This window comes from Chironomus tepperi, unplaced genomic scaffold (assembly GCF_022539635.2).
Source record: "Chironomus tepperi strain 1889 unplaced genomic scaffold, CSIRO-AGI_Ctep_v1 contig_137, whole genome shotgun sequence".
Classification (NCBI taxonomy): Eukaryota; Metazoa; Arthropoda; class Insecta; order Diptera; family Chironomidae; genus Chironomus; species Chironomus tepperi.
In genome coordinates this window covers 1,335,874-1,360,209 of record NW_027226259.1, presented here as the reverse complement: position 1 = coordinate 1,360,209, position 24,336 = coordinate 1,335,874, and the positions used below count along the sequence as shown (strand labels likewise).

The 24,336-nt window shown below is 31.9% G+C and overlaps 1 protein-coding gene across 1 annotated transcript; it reads right to left on the bottom strand.

Moving 5' to 3' along the window:
- Positions 1-952: 952 nt before the first annotated feature.
- cysu (Curly Su) lies at positions 953-21,392 on the bottom strand. The gene is made up of 8 exons (XM_070636768.1): positions 20,940-21,392; positions 14,822-14,968; positions 12,486-12,565; positions 12,082-12,172; positions 4,278-4,666; positions 2,602-3,985; positions 2,095-2,185; positions 953-1,980 (listed from the first exon to the last, which is right to left on the bottom strand). Exons 1-8 carry the CDS (start codon positions 20,948-20,950, stop codon positions 1,930-1,932), a joined length of 2,244 nt encoding a protein of 747 aa, XP_070492869.1. The 5' UTR covers positions 20,951-21,392; the 3' UTR covers positions 953-1,929.
- Between the last annotated feature and the right edge of the window lie 2,944 nt (positions 21,393-24,336).

The window sequence follows — 24,336 nt, the reverse complement described above, 5'->3', positions numbered from 1 at the left end:
CGATATCCGGACCCAACGCAAATTTATTGCTTATTGTAAAAATTATAATTAATGGATGATTTTATTTTATTTGTGGGAATCATTTGTAGAAAGCTATTAATTAATGTATCTTGAATGTATGTAATGATTGATGGAAGTGCAAGGATGTATGAAAAATGTTTGTAACGGTCGGATAAAATTTGAATTTCTTGAACAGTTTGAGAATCTTTATAAATTGTTCAGAAATGTTTGTATTATTAATGAAAGAAGAAGCCAGTGATGGGGCAAATTTTAGGGGGCCAATTTCAGTTCTGATGGAGGTCATGGATCACAATTGATTTGTACGACCAGCGAATCAAGTCAACAAATAAGTAAGTACACCTCAAAATGCATCTCATATCCAACAAACAATAAAATATAACTCAATTAATCAAACATTCACCAAAAGTTTGAGAACCGCTGTTGGAAGTGAAACCACAGAAAGATTTATGAACATCACAGTTCATACAATAAATCATCAATCATTCTGCATACCACAAAAAGTCTCTTACAAGTCATGATTGATGCATTTAAATTAGTTTAATCATTTTTCTATTTGCATCAATTTTTTGACATTTTTTTTCTCTGAAAATCAAAACCACAAAAAGGAAAAATCAACAGAAATTGAAAGGAGATGCTGTAGGGAACTGAAAAAGGAAGTGAGGCAACAATTGAAAAAAATGCAATTTTAAATTACAATATTATTGACATAGAAAGTAGTTGTTGCACAAAAAAGGACTTTCTTCTGTCACTCGTTTACCTGAATTGATCCCCGGATGTGATTTTACACTTTCTTATTTGCACAATCACTGAGAATTGCAAGCTTACCCTCCCAAGAAATTATAATCTGAAACCACAATAATCGTAACAATTTTTATACAGTCAATAAGTAATAACAACATTTTGATTATTTTTCAATTTTTTTATTCTTCTTTAATATCAAAAATAGGATGAGACTTGAAAAGCCTCATGAGTAGATTTTTGTTTCTTTTATTTACACACATATAAAATATAATTTCAGATTTTTTTCTTCTTTTTTGTTACAAATAAGGAAACGGAAGTGTCTTGTAGGATTTTGAGGATTTCTGCGTTTGGGGTAAAACATTGGAGATTACATGACAAAGTATCAATCAGACATTAATGGTATAAAGGGATAAGGATCTTGAGTCTTGTGTTGCATGCTATATTGATTATTCTAGTGGATCTTTTTATTGGATTTTGAACATATTTTCTTTAAGCTAAGCATGCAAATCATAAGGTTTTGTGATACTATAAAAATCTCGTCTGTTTATCATGTGTAGAGTATGTTCCAAATAGTGTATGTCTATACATTTTCAAAATTTTTATTTTTCATATAAAAATTGTTATGGCAATTTGAATTTTTATACACGTCGTGTAGCAGAATCATAAAATATAATTTTTGTCGAGAGTACATCCATAAGAATTTTTTTAAACTAAGTGTAAAGGAAAGGGAAATGATGTGAAAACCATGAATGTACAACTCAATTGAACAAAACTAAAGATTAATGAATGAAATTTCAATTCATAAATAGAAAAAATTCGTCATTTTTCCACATGAATCAATAAGAAAATCAATTATTTAGAGTAATGCAACCATAAATAATTAAGAAAAAAAAGAGAATCAACAGAAGCATGACATTTTATGATGATGAGTATGAGACAAAAGAAAGTGTAAAGTCACAGTAAAAAATGAGAGATGAAGATGTCATGAGGTGATGATGACACTGCAGATATCATTGTAGTTTTGCACTCAGTATGAAGTCTACGATGACGATGACTCAGTCCAATCAATTCTTTTCTTTTGTTGTCTGCTGCAGCATCAGATTTTTTGTTTAATGAATTTCGATGAGTTTTAAAAGGTACGGAAAAATAGAAATGTGCTTCTGTCTTTTATTTCTTCTTATAGTATGGAGAGTCTTCAGGGACATCATTTAGAAATTGCTAGAAGAAAAGAAGAAAGGCAATTAGACTCAAAAAAATCTTTTTAAGCACCCTTATTTATGTTATTGTACACCAGGTGCTACACAAAATTCAAAATAATAGAAAATTTCTTACGTATTGCTGAGGCGAGTATTGATCGTAATCAGCCCATTTGGTAAAATCTATTGATGGAATAATGCTAGCTTTGCAGGGCACACGAGGATTTCTGAAAAGAATTTTTTTTGTGTAAAATTTTGTAAGAAATAGGTCTTATCTGGCAATTTCAATCTCATTTAGAGTCTTATGACTTGTCAGTAGCAATAGAAATTAGCTATAAGGAAGTAACAAAATCAATTATGTTTTATGCGGTTGAATAGAGTATAATGGACATGCAGAGTTGTGAAATTTCTGCTTTCTTGTTATTTTTTCAGGTGTGAACTCAAAAAATGCATCACATACGGTAGTCAATACAGCATGAATAAAATAAAGGCTTGACCGTAGCAAAACTAATTCAATTTTTTACTCATTATAGCTATTTACATGCAATTCTACCGACTTTGATCCTTTGTAGTTTAGTCATAACTCAAAAAAATCAAAATTAAGATTGAAATTCCGAATAACTTCGTTAAAAAATAAACTTACAGCTCATGATCAGGAAGAACCATTGGATAAATTTGTATTGAGTCAATCAAGTCAGTGTTGTCGCAAATGACACGTGCGAATTTAGTTTTACGGATTTCTTGCAATTGTTCGGGTGTGAATGATGATGGCTGATTTGGCAATTCATACCAGAAACGATCACCACGTCTTAAATAACTGAATTGGGTAGCAATAATGCATGCAAATGTTGGACCGACCATTGAGCCTGGCAATGATTTTTCGGAAACACCACCTGACCATAAATCAATATCAAATGGATGTTCATAAATGCTTTGATAGCGACGGACAGTTTCATTTGGAAAGATGCCATACATTTCCTCGAATGTTTCAGCAGTTGGAAGGCCACAGAATTTACGGAACTCCATAAAACCAGGAATACCAAATTCACGACCACGTTGCATGTTAAACGACACCAAATCCATACCGAAACGTTCACCATCCTTTTTGAATAAATGATTTGTGACTTCTTGCGTGATCGAATCGTCGACAGCTTGGGCTACTTGATTCATAAGACCCATTAAATATTCATCCATAACACCAGCACGGTATAAGTCAAATGGACGACGGATCAAATCAGAAAGACGTTTTGAAGCAATGAATTTGTGAGCCTTTGACCATCTCTCAACGGCTGTTGGGAGCAATGTGTGTCCAACACGGAAAGCAGCACCAGCGAAAGCATCAATGATACCTGGGTTAACAGTTGGATCATATCCATTCCAGTAGCCTTCTTTTTGTGTCAAAATTCCGAATTTCTCCATAACATCCTTACCCAAAAGAATTGGAAGGAATTCATTGTATGTGATTTGTTGAATCATAGCAATATTCAAACGTCTAGCTTCTTGGAAGAGTGTCTCATCATCCCAATGTGCATTTACTTTAGCCAATTCGGTTGCCAAATGATTATGATTACGTGCCAAAAGTGTGTGCATACATGAGAGAACCAATTGTTCATTAACACGAATTTCACCGGCTTCGAAACAATACAAATTCTTATTTGGACGTGTGCAACCTTCATCAGGGAAGTCCAATTTCAATGGAAGTAAATCTTTCAATCCAAATTCTTGGAAGACTGGATTCATTCTTAAGAAACCACTGAAACCTGTTCTCAATTTGCGTGTGTACTTTTCGCTAACACCATAAATTGTATTTCCGTCAATAACCGATGTTAATGTGTTGAATTGAAGACGTGAGCCCAATCTACATCCAACTCTTGGTGATGGGAAGCCACGAACGAAGTCAATACATTTGACATTGAACAAACGATAGAAGTAATCATCATCAGGTATACGAATTTCATCACAGTATGGATGTTTCAAGTGCATTGGACGTTTACAACATTCCTCTGGGTCGTTACGTGTTGCTGGATCTGTAGATTAATAGAAAAACATAATTAAATTTTAATAGAAAGCTTGAAGACTCAATCATGACTCATGAGACAAGTCAATGCCAATTATTTTTAATTTCCAGATTCCGTCTTATTAGGTCAAAGAAATTGAAACAAATATTTGACATATCGGAACTGGTAACGTTTTGACAAAGATTTAAGATATCAAATATTTAATAAACGGAATTGAAATTTGGATTTGACCTGATTGGAATCAAATATGTTTCTAATTGGATTAATGTAAGTAAGATTCCAATAAGAAGTTGATTCTTACCTAATGGAGTTCCAGTAAGTGTGAGATCGTGATCCATGAATTGACCCCATGCTACAATCATAACAGTACCAGCATGATCATGATATCCTTCATCAGGATGGATTGTTCTTGATACAACACGAGATGGTGGCAATTCATGTCCAGTAACAGAGATACGTGGTGAATTGATGCTATCAGAGTAAAGTGGTCCAATCAAACGTGTGAATGGTGTGTGAGTTCCGCCCCATGTTGGATTTTCGAGATTATTGCATAAACCATCAACACGACGATATTTTCCTGGACGGCATTCAACACCGGAAAGGAATGGTGGACAAACTTCACGAATAAGCGTCTTTGATGTATCAATGTTTGGTAAACCTTTTTCAATGTCTTCATAGCTCAAACCGTAGCTGTAAAAAATGAAAATTAAGATATTGTTAGATGAATGGCAATAAGATGAAGAAACTTAAATTGTTTCCTTCAATAAATTGAAATATTTTGACAAATTAATGATCGACATGTACAGATATAGCAGACATGCAATTCATTGTATCATGTGTGGAAAAGAAGAGTTAAATTGACATCATGTAAGATGAAGACAAATGACATGCATCTATCAAAGTTTGAATAAACCGCAACTTACAAATGGTAATGCCAAAAATTACAATAGATATTGAGCAAATCCTGCAATCTAGTTCCTTAATTGATCACTATAAATTCCTAATTTAACAAAGTGGTTAATTTAGCATAAACAAAGGCATCAAGCGTGAATAGAAATGAATTGGATTTGTTTATTTGACGTGGGCAAATAAGTCCACTGAAGTGGATAGAATAATGACTCTTTTAGGTAAGCTTGTTAATTAATGCACAGCAATTAGCAGTGTAGTTTAGATTCTAGTCGCAGATAATGTATGATTCAGCTCAACCATCCTTGTCACAACTATTCTCTGTGATTCACCACTCCCTACTTATCATCAGCATCAAATGGCCATAAATTGTATTCATATTCAGTAAGCAGCTATTCCTACTGATTGTATTTTCATCTCGCGACCATAATTAAAACTGATTAGCATTTCATGCAGAAGCAGTCCATATTTATCTCACCGTATAAAATCGCAACCTTAAAGGTATTCAAGTTCAATAGTCTGCATGGTCGACAAGTAAGTCATGTCGCTTTCATTTGCTTGTTTATGAAGGAAATTTCAATAAAATCAAATGAAAATGAGAACTGCGTGAATGGCATGCAAAGAAATGGAATTTCTTCGTTTTGTGTCCCATTTCAGCTCGTGCGCTAAAACTGTCAATTAAGTATTTTATTGTTGGTACATAGTTTTATTAATTTTGTATTTTAGAGGCTAATCTCGAATGTTGAAGGAAATTTTTAATGGAAATTTGGCTTTTGGGGTTTCAAAGATTTTGCAATAATCATGGATATTAGGTAACAAATTAGCAATTGATTGACTTATAATTAATTATGTTATTTGTTCGTGTCTAGACCCCCTTCGTATGTGATTGAATGATGTGATCAATTTTACAGTTGATTCATAAATATATGGCAACGCAGTGATGACTATCAATGCATAATAATCACCCATACAATGTTGTCTAATGTCTAGTTTCTAGCATTGATGTACCGTTAAAATAAGTCTACCCATTGTGTAAATGAGAACTGTAATAAGAAGTAGAGAAAAACAAACAAACAGAAAAACCACAAAAAGCTCTTTTATGGCTACGCGGTTAAATGCTCAAATAGTCTCTCTATTTTAATATTTCATCGAGTTGTCACTCGTTCGCTTTTATGCTTTAGTTCATTATTCTATTTTTCTTTTTGTGATGAATCAGTGGGTCAAAGTCAGACTTCTTTCTTCTTCGTCATGCTTTGCTCGTGAATTTATGGCTGTAATTTATTGTTTCTGATCTAGTCATTTTATCATAAAATGCGATAATTTGAGTATATCTGCAAGAGTAGTGCTGTATAATGATCATTAATAAGTTGATAAAATCCAAACTTAATAACTCAAATTCACGATAATCTCTGTCTCTGTTTTGAGATATAACACTTTTACCTTGATGCTAGTTTTATGATAAATTAGACAATACAGCGCTTGAGGAAGATTAATTGACACGACTCGTATTGATCAAATGTTTATTACACCATTTTTATTGGAATGGATTTAGACGCAGATAAATAACTCTTTTAAGCTAGTGAAAGTAATAAAAATTACATCAAGGAGCTGTCTGATGCAATACTTTTAGGTCTCAATCCATTAAGACGAGATTTTTTTCTGTGCCAAAAGCAATTAATTACAAATTAAATTTGAGATTTGTAAAAAGTCACGATCGGCTGCTGTGTTTTTTTTTACGTTGCCGCTGCTGTAAACCATTTCAGATGGTTTTGGTTATGAATGAAATTTTTTTCGTCGTCTCGAACGTGACTTGATTCTTACTCCGTATTTATTGAGCGCATTTTTATGCTGCTTTAGTGCTTGTAAAATATTTGAAAATTGCAAGGAATTTGAAAATTTTATTGAGATATTTATTTAGTAGAAGGCAGCTTTAGATAATTGATATATCATTTTTAAGAAAGGTGCGACGCTTCTAAAAAGGCAGGAATCCTCTACGCCAGAGGTATGCAATCAATGTTCCGTTGCACACCTTGCTGGTAAACCTCGACTGAAGTCACCAACGGCATACAATTCATGGTTTTACACATTAGTGTGTTGCTGCACTCAGGATGCCAACCGCTGCCCTAAACTCTAAAAAGAAACTTTCAAGCTATTCCAAACTTGATAATTGCATTTTAATTTACCCATAATTGTAGCACTTTTTATATACACTCATTTTTCCTTTCATTAGATTCTTCTCGTATTTCATTTTCCCTTTCTGACTACATAATATGACTCAATGGCTTGATCAGACAATGAAAAGCACAAGACTTGTTATTTCTTTAACTTTTTGCATAAGTCAGACAGTATGAATCGAAAATTAAATAAATAAAAAATTTCATATTGTTTCTCAGTTCATTTTTGCGTGCTGTTTGCCTTTCTAGATTGCAGTTACTGATTCACGAGCAGCTTTTCTGTCATGCTTTACTTATAAGACTTCTCAAGAAAATTAATTAATTAAATGTTGTGCCAGGAGTACAATTTAGACCACTATGGAAATTGAAAGTAGATCTGTCCAGTTAAAGGCAACAAGGGAGTGATATTGGAATTATTTATGGCATTTCAAGTCCTACTCGATCTCAAAAACATGACCAAAGAATTTTAATTGATGTAATGATGAATTTTTGGAAGCTGCTTACATCATTATTCAGTCATTGTAAATTGAGATGCTTACATTGTGACATTTATTACGTTATGTAAGGAAAAATTCGTCATACTGTATCAAACTTGACTTTTTTCTTCATGTCTTTAATATTAGGTTCCCAAAAAATTGAATGTCATCGCTATTGTTTGCCGGTGTCTTCAAAAATCATACTTTTAAATTGGGAAGGAAAATGAACTGATGATTTTAAATTTTTAATGACATTTATGATCACCTGCCTTGAATTATGATGATTGAATGTTTCACACGAGCTTTCGTTATGAAAATTGCTACTTTCTATACTAATTCAATTTAAGGCTCCAGTGGTGGACAACCTTTTTTTTTTGCGGCTCACACATTGGTGGTTAATCTTCGCAAACGGCATTTCCAAAAATATTCGGTGTGTCGCAGCAAACAGGTTGCCCACCACTGATTTACCCACATGCTTCATGATTTATGGAAACTCCGTTTACTTCCAAAAGCTTCTGGCTTCCACTTTTACTCACAATCTATTTTCATGACCCGCATCTTTAATGTTATTTTACAAGCTTTATCTTTTTCAGACTGGAAATGATGTTAATGCCAATAATCAATAAAAAGATTGCAACAATGTATTCAAGTCAAGTCGGAACTTCAAAGAAGACATACCGTAAGTCTCTCAATTATACAATTATCTCTAGGCGAAATCTTAATTTTTAATAAATTTCAAACATTTATCTTTCACAGCATCGCTTTTGAAGGTTGACTGCTAGTTCCACACGATAGATTTTTAGAGAATTTCTGATTTCTAGCAGTCAAAGTTTGAAGATTCAAATTATATTTATGAAAGTTTCTGCATATTAAATAACTTTATGAAGCATAAATAGCACAACAACTTGAATTTCAAAACAAAAAAGTTCAATGAATCTGCATGTTATAGATTGTTTGTCAAGTCGGACATTGACTTTAGATTTATAGACATTATGGTGCCAGCATTGTGGTTTCATCTGACCTCATCGCTTGTTGACTCACCACAATATAGCTTAAGAAATATTATTTAAGAAATGACGATAGAAGAAAAGCAAGTCAGTCATCAGAAAAGAGCTCAATGAACTTTCGTATGAGTGATCCAAAAATGCACTCATTCAAATAATAAAACTTGAAATGTTTTGTCGACTCTGAACAAGAGGCTTAACCGTTGTGGATCATATTAAGCTCAATTTCAAGTTTCCCGTTGGATATTGCAAATTTTGTTGCTAATCAAAAGAAATCTAAACGACCTAAAAAACTTAATCCGAAAATTTCATTAATCAAAGGTGTAAATAGAAACACCACAAAATAATAAAGTCTCAAATATCCGCAAACATGAGAGTGGGCATTAAAATTTTGTTAGAGCTACTTACAACAACATGTGGTAGCACTTGCTATACCCGCAACATAAAGAAATTGCCTCATCACAATAATAAAAGTAACTCGTAAATTAATCTCGGTCACAAATGAGCAACCTGTAGTAAGTATAGCATGGTGAATTGTGGAACAATTGTCAATATGACTCTCAAATGTAAATTCCAACATTATTACTAATGATACTGCATTAATGCATGTATATGGGAGAGATTGTAAACAGATGAATAATGAGCATTGTACTGTACCGTTTGATTGCATAATTTTATGGACATGATAATCATGATCATCGCATTTATTACATGTTAAAACTATAAGGTGTACTTTTTTCGGACAACACGGTTACCATTGATACTTTTACTTTGCTAACTAACCATGGAAAATATGGGCTGCTGAAAGATTTATGCTGATCATCATTAGAGCAAGTTGGAAATTACGCTGGAAACATGATGTAGAGCGAACCAAAGATATTCATATTATGGCTGTTTATGGAGGTTATCAGAAAATCTAAGGATGTTCTGAATCTAATCTGACGACAGCATTCGATGTCTGCCGTGTATTGCGATGTATAGGAAATGTCTGAAGCCGGATTTATCCTTCAAAATTCCAAAAGAACCTCTAATCAAACCATCGCCCAAAATCTTCACCACTCAAAATTAACTCATCCAAATTCAAAAGTAGAAAGTAGGTAACTGGACATGATCATCACTCAAACACATGTCATGTCATGTCACGGATGGTGATTTTTGCTCACTGATCTCATTTAAATGAAACAGCTTCAGGAGTTTATATAAATCAAAAGATAATGGACAAACAAAAGAAGTGAATGGCAGTCTTTAATGTCCATTGTGCCTTTAAAATTAATTTATCAAAGTGTCGAATCAAAAATAAATCAAAAGGTATCCGATGAGGTAAGACTGAATTTTTATTACAAATTTTAAAGCCTCTCAAAATCTGATCGATCGACATTATTGATTATAGTAAGATGAAATTACGTGATTTTAATGCTATTTTTAAACATGAAGATGCACAATTGAAAATCTGTGTCAAATTATTCAATAAAGAAATAAAATTATGCAATGTAAATCGAACATAATAAAGCTATTTCAATGTCACTGTCAGTGATCTTTACAATTATAAGAAAAACCGCCGAATTTCCATAAAAAGTAAAATTTGATCATAAGTTCAACATTCATTGTTATGCCACCAATGATGCTGATGCTGACAATTGATTTCATGCACATATGAATAACAAAGCAGCAAAGCATCGATGATGATGATGATGTAGTACATGTATAGAAATAGTAAGAAGAAGAATAATGTGAAATTATGCCAAGGCTGCTGTGGATGTTGAATGGGTCGCAATGCCTGAATCTCTCACTTAAATTGATTGAGATCGAATCGACTGCTGCGAGCGCATACAAGCTTTGCTACTTTTTATTGCTCTGGTTTGTTTTTGTTTTTGCTCATTGGAATTTTATATTATTGCCTTGAGATGAATCTGTCAGATTCATCGGATGAAGCCTGAATAATTCAGAACGAGACTTTTTCCCACAGACAATAATTGTGTTAACATTTGTCAACATATTTCTTGCCACATCAGTACAGTGACAAATAAAATAAATGAACAATTGACAGAAGAAAAACTTTCAAAGATTCGCCCGAGTTCGTGTGCCATTATATTGTAACTAATGGCTGCTTGTGTGCGCATTTGCAAAAAAATACGTCAAAAAAGCAATTTGTTCGCTTAGTTGCACGTAAACAATTTCAATCTTCTTTTTGCTGCATACTAAAGTATGAAATCGAAAGTAATTTATTTACAAACAAATATGAGACATCAAGCCGTAATGAAATGTTTGGGTACATATTGTGTGTACCGTCTCTAACATATGTTTTTGCATACTTAAAATTAATACCTTTAATATATGACGATTGGAGGTCATAAGATTGCAATAATGTTGCAAGAAATTAAGCAAATCTACTGTCATGTGCCGCAATGGGATCATCACTGCTTCATGAAAATATGACGAAGAATTTAGATGCTGAATACTAGCGCGTGTGAATAGATTCCTAAACATTTGAGAATGGAGCTGTAAAATATTTTATGAAATCATAATTTAATTTTTTTGGACATTCAACAACTTTTCATAGAGAAATTCGCGCTAAATAATTCCACAATTCATTCGAGCATGCAATAATGCTGGTTCAGATCCATAAAGAAAATTAAACAATTCACATGTGAGATCATTATGTGAGATTATTATACATTTTAGTATTTGTTGCAGTGCCTTGCTGTTTTCATATTACTAGCTGCAAATATAAAAACTAATAATTGTAATACCTGTAATTGACAGACATTTAGCAGTTTTATGTCTAATGAAGATATACAAATCTCACTTGAAGACAGAAGATAAAGTCACGATGTAGAGGTCTCTTTCATTCATTCAGTAGCTATAATATTTGCTATACAGTACGTATAAGAGGATTTTGGATACAATAGATAATAAATCAATGATTATTCGAGAGTCAAATTAGCAAACAAATTCGAGACTTTAAGTGCTGTCTTTCTTTGTGAAAATTTTGAAAGGCAACAAAAAAGCCTTTTTAAAAATTATTGAGTTGCTGATATAACTGCCTGTTGTTGGAGCTTTGTGAGTTTAATGAAGTCGCAGAAGTCATTGTGATTGATAATACAATAAGTGAATGTAAATTCATGCAGGATTAACAGGTGATAATTATGGTTTTGTTATGACAATAAATGTACTGACACGCTCATTTTAAGTCGGCAGATATGAAACCATCACTATTATCAATCTTCAATTTCCATAAAAAACTTAAACGTAATTTTATCTTGTTGCTAAGGCTGATTTTAATCTATTCACGAGTGCGATTAATTACCACTTTCAATAACCATTAATTTACAGCATGCACTTGAAACCACATGATAAAAGTGTATCACATCATATCACAGAGTAATCAGCCTCTCCATTAAGGTCGACGTTGTCATTTGATTTAATTTAATTTCAACTCTTTCGTTGCTTTTCCACATAAATTGCAATTTATTGAAGGTTACGGTGCATTTAAGAATTTAAAACCAGTTCATGGTGCAAGGTTAAAAATGTGTAAAGATACTCACGTTCTTGCCAGCTGTATTGACATGTCTAGCAATAATTCACCAACTGTTGCAACTTCTTCTGGTTTCCATTCACCTTTTGGTTGTGCGACGCCTGTAATGGATTTTGTTGTATTATTATATTGGCTTTTTGATAATGGGATTGTGGAAAGGAATTGCGAGGCTATGGCACTATAAACCTAATTTATGGAGCAGTTATTGTTGGTTTTATGACACACATATCGAAACCAAGTAACGACAATTGAAATATGGAAATATGATGCAATTTCGTAAAAATGCAAATATACAGCTATTAAATTTTATTACAATTTTTATTTCACAAAGCTTATGCTGTCAGCCTTAGTGCCACATCCTAGCAACACAATTTATCCAATTATACTCATTCCTTTCTTCTTATTTGTACTTACGAATTCTCTTTCTTGCATCAATATATGCTTGATTGACGGCATCATAAGTGATACATGTATGTTGTGCAACATGAGGTGCCCTGCAATGAAAAATGATAAATAACGCATTATTACAGATTCATGTGACAATAAATAATGGAACAAAAAAAAAATGCTTTACTCCATATTTTGCCATAATTGTTATGGTCATTGTGGAGAGAAAGTCGATGAAAATAAAAAAATGAACATGCATATGAGGTGATTAAATTTATTGCACGAGTATATCAGCGACTGAATTGATTGATTGATCGATCGACTGTATTAATTATAAATAAATAATGTAGAGCAAGCCTTAAAAATTCAGAATATTGCTCTTAAGTTAATTTCTAGATCGGATGTTATGCTTAAAAGATCAATTAACCAAAAAGTTAATGAGATCAAGTCAGCTACTTGTTGAAATTTAGCAATTAACTTAGCGGGGTGCTGAACAGATACATTAACTGAAAGTAACACCTTAAATTCCTAGTTCAAAAACAATTCCGCAATCCATGACTTTTCATAATCTATTAATTGCATTAAGCATTCACCAAGGATGTTCGGCAAACCTCTTAAATTTTAATAAGCTTTAATTGCCGATTTCAATAAAAGACAACATCAAATGCCAAAATCATCTCAAATTTCTTCTTCTTCTTTGATGTTTTGGATCGAACGATTTCTGCATTTGCTACTCGATTTGCTTTGTCCAAACAACTAGTTCCATCACTAATTAAAAACATGCTGCGTACACCAAAAAAGAAGATTTTCACTTCAGAGTTGCTGACCTGATGTATTTTTTAATTAACAGCAGTGCTCTCTTATATCTAAGTCCAACACTACATGTTACATCTTCGTTTTCTTCTAATTTACATTAATGAAAGTGCATGCAAATGAATTTCATCATGACTAGAAGGAAAATAAGTAGAAGACGATGAGGGAAGTTCACATGAATTGTTTATTCACTTTACTAGGTATTTATAAATGAACTAGATTTTACTTTATTTGATTATGCCACTTGAAATGAAATATTATGGACATAATAAAAGAAGAGTTTAGAGCGGTGATGTGAAGATATTTCTAACACGACCATACGAAGAAGAAGTCAAATGTTTGGACATGAAGAAGCTAGTATTGTTGAGATTTCTGGGAATTGTTGGATGATTTAATCTTCATAAGCTACATGATCTGAATTTTTGATTCAGATTGTCGGATTTTTGTCAAACTTAATAGTGCAAATGTCAGTGTAGCTTTCGGAACTTGAAACTTTCTATCTCTATTTTTTGACAAGTATCATACCCGTTTTAAATGAAGGATATCATGCACTAATCTATCATCACTCCACTTTAACTTTTTTTAGAAGATTAAGCCATTAAAATCACATCAACAATTCATGCAAGCAGTCAACACATTCAATCCACATATGATGGATTGTTTTAATAACACGTCAGGTTAGTTTTTGATAAGCATCGATATGAGGCAATTAAGTGCCCAATTATTTATCATATTCTCTTGATTTGATTACATTTTTAGCTAGTTTTATGAACGTAACACATTTAAGAAATATGTAAGAGATGCTTTTTATGGGTTAAGGGCTTATGCATACACTTCATTAACCCAGTTTCATCATCACTCATTTTGCTGCATTTGCACTTATGTCTATAATCTCATTTACAGTTAATTACATCTTTGCAAAAAGGCACGAAAGAAATTGAGTGTTGGAATGCAGAATCTCATAGGATTAATAGGCAGCGCCAGTAACATGCCATAAAGTTCGAGCTTAATGAGGTTACAGGGCTGATTTTGAATAATTGCTGTCCAAATTTACAACTTTTGCTTCATCAATGCTTATGGTTAAATCATATGGAATTGTATAATGAGCATTGATGAACTAACCAAGACTAGATAGCATCAAACTACTGATATATTAAGCACATTCGTTATTAAAAAACAAAAATTTTCCCATTCAATTACAGAATTGATGAGAAAAAGATAATTTAAAATCCACACTCATTTCCAATTACTTTAAGTCGATTGAATAAGTTTCATTTCCATTTCATGAAGACGAAAAGTTATGATGATGATGATCGCAAGGTATGCGGAAAGAGCGCGAAGAAATTAAAACAAATTATCGCTCATAAATCTTAAGATCGCAAAGATTTTTATCTTATGCAATTAAACTTTGTGCCATGTAGATGTAATTGCATATTAAGAAGGTGTTAAGAAATCGCGCATGTTTAATTTTGATGCGTCTCGTGCAAAATTTTTGGTTTGCCTGTTCATTTATTGACTGGTGCACGATCGAAAAATCACGAAATACTTACAAAGTTCCACGGAAAAGATTCACATTATAGTCGTACAATGATGAACGTCCTTCTTTTGATAGTACAAGTGCACATTCGTTGGAATGTGGATCGAATGAAATGTAGGCTTGAGAACTCACGACCAACGCGAGAAGTGTAGATAAATATCTGCAATTAAATAATTTTAAAGGTGGTCATTAAATGTTATGAAATTATAGATATCGGAACCTTTGCAGCCAGACAGAGACAAAATTAGTTCTGAAGCTTTAAGCCATGTATGTAAATTCAGCATGGCTGTAAACTTGCTTAAAACTAACTTTTTGATAGTCTAGTTCCAAAAGTATTAAATATGTTCAAAGGAAACAAGCTTCAAGTCTTTGCGGAAGGATTTCTATTGTAAACATCAACTCAGCTACTAAAGGAAATTATCAACGGACAGTAAATAAGTGACGATTATCACAACAATTGCCTCTTAAATTTTTAAATGTTTTACTTCCACTCGTACTTACGATTTTAAGCATCATTTTACCAAAAATAATATTTCAATTTGTTGTGAACATTAACATTTTTAATATTTATTTTGTAAAGTCCATAAAAGTAAGCAAACCGACATAATACTCGAAAAGATTCAAGTTACTTGTTCGCATGACTTTTGATAGAGAAAAGAGCTTAAAATTTCGAAATTTTTGAACAGTAATGTGATACATTTCTGCTGATTTTTTGTTTTGTGTCTCGTGCATTTCTGTGATTACAAAACACGGTATAAATAGCACACATTTGTTTTGATCTCTAACTTTTACGGCATGAAAACAACATTTTGCTTTTGCTAGAAATTGATGTCAAAAACATCAAATAATGCAAGTAATTACTTGTTAATCACCTTTCACATTTAATTAAAACTGTTTACAATGGATAGTGTGAAAGTATTGAGGAAATGTGACTTTTGGGATAGTCTGAAAAATACTTTTTATGTCTCAGGTTATAAGAGACAAGTGATTGTACAGAAATTTAGTTTATTAGAAAAATAGGAAGTAATAAAGCAGATAAATGACTTGCACTTTGTGGACAAATTATCAATAAGTGGCATTAAATCAGTCTGAATTAAAATCAAACTCTCAAATTTTATATCCTTGACATTAAGTCACTAAAGTCATATGCCACTATTTAGAAATAATCATGCAGCATTGATTCAATTGCTTAAAATATTTCCTAGAGCTGAAATTGAAATTTTTTCAGTTTATTGATTTCTGTCCATTTCTTCTTTTTACCTCAAACTGTTTACAATATAACGATAATTAGCCCAGAAAAATTAAGAATTAGTTCCTATTCACACACCCACATATTTTTGTAAATAACATTGCATGACTCATAACAAACCTCATAGGAATAAGACAATTCATATCTATCGATCAAACCAGTGGGTTCGAAAATTTTGTTCAGCTTAAATCCAACTGTGTATTATTTGTCTTAAAGTGTTGCATGCAGCACACACGTCAAAGTATTAATCAGAGATAATTATTCATAAAATATACATACAATTATGATCGTTCAACGACTCCCTACGATTAATTTTTGCCACAGAGTTGGAAGTGATTTATCACTTTAATCTCAACTTTTGTGGCACCAACTCTGTCATTTCATCTAACAAAATTCACCTATTCATTATTCATTATTGTCCATGAGAGCTGCAAATTCATTTTTTGATTATTTTTTTTTGCAGCCATATGTATAATGCCTTTAAGTCAAGTACCAATTGTTATAATTTCCACTTAAGAAAAATGAATTCTCATTCATGGTCTGCAGTCAAAGCTATTATTGATGGAAATGGAAAAAATTGACATAAAAATGTTAACAGGCATTGCTAAAGTGTTTGCTATTAAGGGTCACAAGAGAATTAAACTATAAAAAGTTGAGTTGCGATCTCATTCAGTACGCACAAGTATCAAGCATTGCAAAAAAATAAAATGTGACTGCTGGTGTAGTCAAGGATAACCACAAAATAATGAGACGATCGCATTTATTACTATATGCAATAAAACATTTTTTTAAAGGATATGGAACTGATGAAAATTAAACTTTCAATTTAATGTACATGGTTTTATTTATATCTTATTTCTGTGGCTTTGGCCGACTCCAAGGAGAATTGTCGGTTCCAACATCAATCGAGGAACGAAAATACAATGCATACTTTTAATCTCATGCATCAAACAAAAAGTTTTGTTTTCATTTCCAGTTTTTATTGTTGATTGTCGGCATGAGATTTTTCATCCACAAGCCACACTTGAATGTCATCGTTTTTCTATAGGTGCGTAGCATCTTTCCGTTATAATTGATTGTAAATGCCTAGATTTTTAATAATTTATAAAGAATCTCTTCCTCAACGCCCATTTTTGACTCACTTCATGTGCAGTATGTTTCTACCTCAATTAATATGAGTGCCTATGCATATATAAGCGAATATTTACGACCATAAGATGGGTCATATAATAAAACTTAAGTTACTTGTGCAGGCAGATGCAAACCAGAAAAGCTGGATACATAAAGTCCATTACATAAAAATACATTTCAACTCTGAAATGACTTGGTAAACTCGCGAACGTATTTTTTATATTTATATTCTTATGAAATTCGTGCAATTGGAATGTGACTTGTTAATTAGCCTGAAGTTTTCGTTTTCTTATTAATGCACATTTAATTAAAATTAAGTATTGCAATAAGTCGGAATGTAAGGATTGTAAATGACATAAATGGATAATTTGTAAGTTTCTTGCAATCTTCAGCCTCTTACTCTATATTTAAATAAATGGAATACTCAATCATATTTGAGTATAAGTCGAGAGCTTAAAGATTATGGAAGAGTCAAGCATATGCTATATTACTTAAAGCCATAAGTACTTAAATAAATAACAATTAAAAATTACAAATATGACAATAAATGAAGTCATTAAGGATTGTATAATTTTACATTATTATATGGACTGTTATTTATGATCTTTATGGACCATGTAAATATAATGAGCTTTTTCTTTCACTTGATCTTGAAATGTCTTTATTATTTTTTGAAAAATCGAGTAAAGATCATATGTTAATGTCGTAACGCATTTCCCTTCCATTAACCTTCAATCCATCTTCAATAAATCAACAGACTATTCAATTTTCTATTACGCATTATTTCATGGTCATCATGATTTTCAAAAAAATATTTCCCACTGCTCAGAAGCCAATCACTCTCATTCGAAAGCTATCAACGCATCTAAAATGAAATTTTCAAGCATGAGCATACAAACATAAGAGACAATCAACAAAAAAATAAGTTACATAACAATCTCATCTAACTTGCGCGAAGAATTACTTTGCAAAAATAACAGCAGCTGATATAATTTACCAACTATTTTAATATTAAAGTACGTAGATGTGTAATGAGAAACTTAAACTTTTACTTTCATCGATTCATTTCTATTTTGAGCTTATTTTTGTGTTAAAAATAATTAAAGAGCAATCATTAACAGCGATATGTCTATCTTTGATTGAGTATGTTAGAAATCATTTGGAAAAGGAAGCAGTTTGTTGTCTACATTTATGGTGGATGCCAGATGGACGTTTATTAATTTTGATTGCTAATATTTTTTGACTTTTACTTCTGTAGATGACCAATATAATCAATTGCTTAATAGTACTAGGCAGGGACGTGGCCTGGGGGAGAGTACACCCTTAGTACCAGTACCTAGTTAGTGACTTTTTAATAAGATTTGCATTCGTCAATTAAACTCAACACCTCAAAGTTATCTTTAACTCGTTCATCTTGCAAGTTCCACGCTCCCAACAGACATCTCACTGCTAACCAAACGATAAGATACAATGCACTTTCAATTTCAATAGGCAATGCAGTTGAGAGCATAAAATAAGCTCAAAATTTACCTTCCGATCAACTAAGTCTAACTTTGTGGCGTGCACAACTAATTTTCCATTTCATTTAATCTCACAAGTCAAGTGATTGAGCTGACTATTTAAAAGTGTACAACATATTTCTTGCTGCTGCTGCTTCTCAACGCAAGCTTACATAGTTTTGTGATTGAAAAGCATCTGCAAAAAACAAATTAATTGTTGCAATCCGCATGTGTTGCTTTCTTTACCATCTCTGTGAACGAATTAATCTTCCCATTCATTCATGCCGTGATGATGTTGATTGAAATGAGGAGAGGAGTAAACTGGTTTTTACATTCAATCGTTTGTTTATTATTAGAAAGAAGAATTGAGATGAAATTTTGTATTGTCATATTGAATGAATGGAAAGCAGACTAGGATTTATTGCATAAGTTCAAATGGCATCAAATTCATGAACTATCAATTTAAACTTTTGTGAATCTGAATTGCGTTATTGCGAATCGAACAATAGGATACCAAACTCCATATTTGTCCAATCGCGAAACCATTATGCGTGAAAAATTCTGTACATTAAATGTGTTTTAGTCATGCTGAGTGTATTATTGACTAGGTGGTTATTCTTTCACACGCGTAGGTATCTTGTAATTGCATCGTATAACTACTTTTATGTTCCTCTTTTATTTTCATGATTGTCTGTTCTTCTTGCACCAAGCTTTTGCTTTTTTGTTCGCTCATTGAAGTCTTTTATTCTGTTTATTTTATGGAATCTTTCCCATTGTGCACAAAAGACTGTACAAAAAAATAATTTGTAATTTATGATGTAAAACATCATAGTTCCATGTAAATTCATTTCTTAGGGTTCAACTTTTTATATGCGAAACATTGACTTAAAATCTTAATTTTCTCCATCCAGCCCTTTCATCCGTTGGACATAAGCTGACATAGTTTTCAAATTTCCTTGAAGTTTTTTATCACAAAAAGTATCTTATGAATTGAAAATTAAGAAGACAAGAGTCTATTAAAGTTAATAAGCAGCTATCATGTCAACGACTAAAAGTAATTTATTGGAATAATTTAAAATATAATTAAATGTATATAAAATTTATGTCAAGCAACATTGTTGCCTCCTTGTGATAGCATATGGTTGGCACTGCTAGCAATAAGAATTATTCGAGTATTCTCAAACTTTTACAAAAATATCCAAATAACTCAACACAAACTTTACGAAACGTATCATAATAATTCCCAAGTAAATCGCGTAATACAAGAAGCTACTCTACCTACATCGAAGTTAAATCATTCATTTGCATCATTCAAAATTGATTATTATTACAGTGATCAAGCTTCCCTTTCTCATCATTTGCAATTTCCAAACTAAATGATCCATAGAAAATAACATCAGGCGCGTGGAGCGCCTTGATTTTATTTTTTATGCAAAAAGTTATGCCTGAATTATTATTGTTTGTTAATCTTCTGGACATCTCAATATGAATAAGTTTACATTTCAATTTAAAAAAGATTTTACGGAATGTAGTGACAGACAAGGTTGAAGTTATGAATTTAATGCGTAACTGAGTTGGAAGTAAAGGTACTGTAAATTAATGGACTTTTTTAATTTTAAGATAAGGTGTGGAGGAATGGAAGTCGTTAAAATATGTTAAGATTATACAATTGAGTAGGTAGAATATCTGGTGGAATTTCAGTTTAATTGCTGACTTGGAATGTCGAATATATTGATAAGAATCACGGTTTAAAGGTAAGTGAGGAATTTAAATGATTCTTGGTAGCTCTAAAACTATTTCTGGACAAATTGAACTGCAAATTGTCTAAAGAATCAAATCTATGATGTCAACTATCAAGCTATCCAATATTAAATAACTTTATTTATCTAATTTCTTCGAAATTTATGACTGCATGTTAGCCAAAGACATTCTAAACTTAGAGTTCATCTAACTGTGATCAGATATTTCAAAAATAAATTTGAATAATTTCATAGACTTTATTAAAATAATTTCCTAGTCGAAAAGATTGTATAAATAAATTTGTCATGCTTAAAATTCGCGATAAAAGATTACGAGTTGAAGCAGGCAGCAGAAAACTTTCTACGACTATCGATGCTTGCCTCGAAGTCTACACAAAGAATTGTTCCCATTAAAAGATATTAATTTCACACAAGACAAGAATATACAACTTCCAAAAAAAGTTAACACACTTTTCAGTCACTGCCATCAATAATTTTTTGGACATCGCTTACCTCGATAACATTATTCTGTTTCTGTTTCCTCTTTCTACTTCTTATTTACTGTCTTATTTTCACAAAAATAAAGTTTAATTCACTTTTCACTCTTAATAAAATTGTTATTATTTGATATTATGCAATAATTTGTATGTCTGGGTCAATTATGCTATTAGCATGTTTTCTCCTCACTTACTCGTGCCTTTTTTTATTCTGGAGAATTCTTCTCACTCGACGTCTTTCACTTTTAAATTGTAAGAATTTCTTCTTTTCTTCGTCGGCTATAAAAATGATTCACATGTGAGAGGAACTAGGTCAGTAATGATTATATATATTCTTTAATTTTTTATAAGTATTTTTAATATTTCTTAAATTTTATTAAGACTTTTTATTTATTATCTGGACCATCAAGTCCACAAGACACTTTAAAAAATACTCGACTTGCCGCGAGTGAAGTAAAAAACCAACTGATTGACTCGACAGTTGGATATTAACTGTTACTTCCCAACAATTTTTTCCATATTTTGTTTTCGTACTCAAATATGTTAAAAGCTGACTATTTTCATTTTCTTGAGTCTTTTAGGTCTTTTTTGTTGTTGTTTCTCATTCATTTTGTTTTGTTATTTTATTGGAAGTAGAAAAAAAGGCGCTCTAAAAGAGGAAAGCTCTCAGTGTATGAGAAACGAGAGTGTATCTCAATTTTAGTGCAATGCTCTTGTCTATAAAACCATAAAGTCATGTGTGTATGTAGCTAAAGCTGGAGACAAATGAAGAGTGTAAGAAGAAGATGAAAGTGAGTAGATGTGATTTAATATTCAGCGCATATTGCGTTTTGAGAGTATGATCGAGATGGATTTACTTTGATGGAGCCAAAAATTAGCAAAAAAAATTTATTAATTTAGATATGAGATTTAAGCCTTCTCAATTCAAATGCGTTTTAATTGATTTTTGTCAATTTAAGACCTTTCAACTCAATATTCTGTTTGTACCGACAACCCCCCGAAAAGCTCATACTCGCACACTTAAGTAGGATATTTTATGATCTGCAAGAAAAATGTGCAACATGTCCTCATATGCTCAATATCAATGCATTTTTAATATTTGTTACACTTTTTACTTATTTTGTTTTCGGGCGTTCCTACTCTCCACACAGATTATTAATAATATAACGTCAAATTGACCGAGATTTTCCATACGATGCGAGAAATGTGTATGCGGAGAACAGTAGACATTCTACGCGTTTACACACATTCACTTTGTGTGCTTCTCATAAGAGGTAGAAAACAGAAGAGAACGTAAGCGTGTAGAAAAAAATTGAGTTCATAAAGCGACAGAATTTATTTGGTATGGACGTATTTACTTTAGCCAATAAATCATTTTACATTCATTCAATTACGATTCTTAGCGCGATTTTCGCAATCAAAAATGATCATTTTGAACTTATAAAGTCAGTCTAATGCATTGACCACACTAATTTATTTATTCCTAAGAATTTGCAGTCATTGGGAGCACAAATTATTAAGTAATAATATTGAATAGATATTCCATATGTCATGTGGGTTTAAAACAGACGCATTATTTCAAATTGATACCAAATGAATGCACCAATTGTGTCATATATTGAAAGTAATGTTCATGTGCCTTAAATTTCAATATTGTCTTTATTTATGCTAAAAAAATTGAAAACAAAAAGTTGCATAAGAGTCGAGACAGATTTTTTCTTCATTTTTTTCAATCTTGTGTGGCTGCAGATAATCGAAATTTCTTTCATTGCTGTATACGACAACGGGATTGTAAGATTTTCAATGGTGTAAGAATAAATATTTATAAAGTCATAATGTATACTTTTATAAGATTGTACCTACTTATGGCTGAAATTTAAATTGAATTATCTTAAATTGCTCTATTTACATCTTAAAAGTTAATTCCTTGAATATTTGCAAACGTTTTCCGCTAATTCCTTCTATTCAAATCAATTATGGTCCAATTTACTCTCAATAGACATTTCATTGCTTCTTTAACAATAATTGTTCCTCAATAAAGGCCATCGCATCATGTCTTTTTATTGATTGTGGCCTCATCAATTGCTTAATAAAGCATAAAAAATTTTGCAAATTCCTCAATTAAAATTTCATTTTTTTGAAAAAGACATCAAAAATTTCTTTTCGCAATTTTATTTGCATCCTGCATCACATGATTGTTCAATCACATACGTGTGCTGGAATAAATCAGTTGTTTACTCGAATAGCTTATTCAATTAGTTTATTAAGTTTTCACGATGTTAATTATTGGCCTACATTGTAATAAGACAATCATAATGACTATAACTTTTACGATATATATTTAACCTTCAATGCTTTAAATCTGTTTGAGCGACTTAAATGCATGGTGAGTGTTCGGTTTGTAGCTTAAAAGGAATTATGATGTAGTGTAATTTTTGACTGTCTTTTAGTTGTCTAATAATTTGGTCTCTAGGAAGACCATAGAATTCCAGGATTGGGTTTGGAGAGAAGGACACTAAAGTACTTAGCATTCCAAGCTTGCAGAAGGTATCGAAGGACATAGCTGGCTTTAGACGTTAAAGTCGCGGGTGTAATGCATATAACTGCCATTCGCTCTAAGCTATTGTCATCAGAAAATTCCTTACTTCTTCGCATCACAATTGCGTTTAGTTATGTTGAATAATTTTATTTTTTGCTGAATCGCAATTGAATTATTTCAGATCTTTTTCTTCACTTCTTTGTTGTATAGGAGGAAAAATCAATACATGAAAGTAGACGTTGATGATCATCGACAGAAGAAATAAAGCTTGAGAAATCAAAAAATTATAGAGAAGGGATTTAACAAACATTTATCGATTAAGAAATTTTAATACTTTGTTAAGACACATCTGTGAGCATGACATTGAATCGATAAATCGACTGATCCTTTATGCAATTCATTAATGATCTCCATGAACTGTATAAAATCGTGTGCATGTTCCTTGTGAGAACTTTGGGACAAATTGGGATTTAACTGTTGCTCAATATCAGACTTATCAAAATTGTCCTTGTATTGTCCATCTTAAATTAGAATACAATAAGAAATTAAACAATTTATGGAAGTACTTTAATAATTCTGACAAAATTCTTACAAAACCCTTTGCCCTTCAATTTAACTTCAGAAAACGAATTCATGCTGAATTCAAAATGAAATGCAATGAAATAAAAAAGGAATATGGAAATGCAGAGCAAGTCAACTGGAATGTTTTAATGAGGATTGAAATTGTTTTGCTGAAATTCAATGCTGGAAATGGATTTCAATCAAATAACTTCATTAACTGGTCAAAGAGGATGAAGAATATAAATTCTCAGAACTTGAATATTTTTAAGACAATTTAATGTTAAAATAGCCCAAACCCTCTCCCTATCTAACT

Bases quoted from the DNA above. Each gene is read 5' to 3' on its own strand.
- cysu (XM_070636768.1), bottom strand. The intron at 4,667-12,081 runs GTGAGTATCTTT...CATTTTTTACAG, and splicing joins TCAATACAGCTGGCAAGAAC to CTACGGTTTGAGCTATGAAG. The intron at 2,186-2,601 runs GTAAGTTTATTT...AATTCTTTTCAG, and splicing joins GTTCTTCCTGATCATGAGCT to AAATCCTCGTGTGCCCTGCA.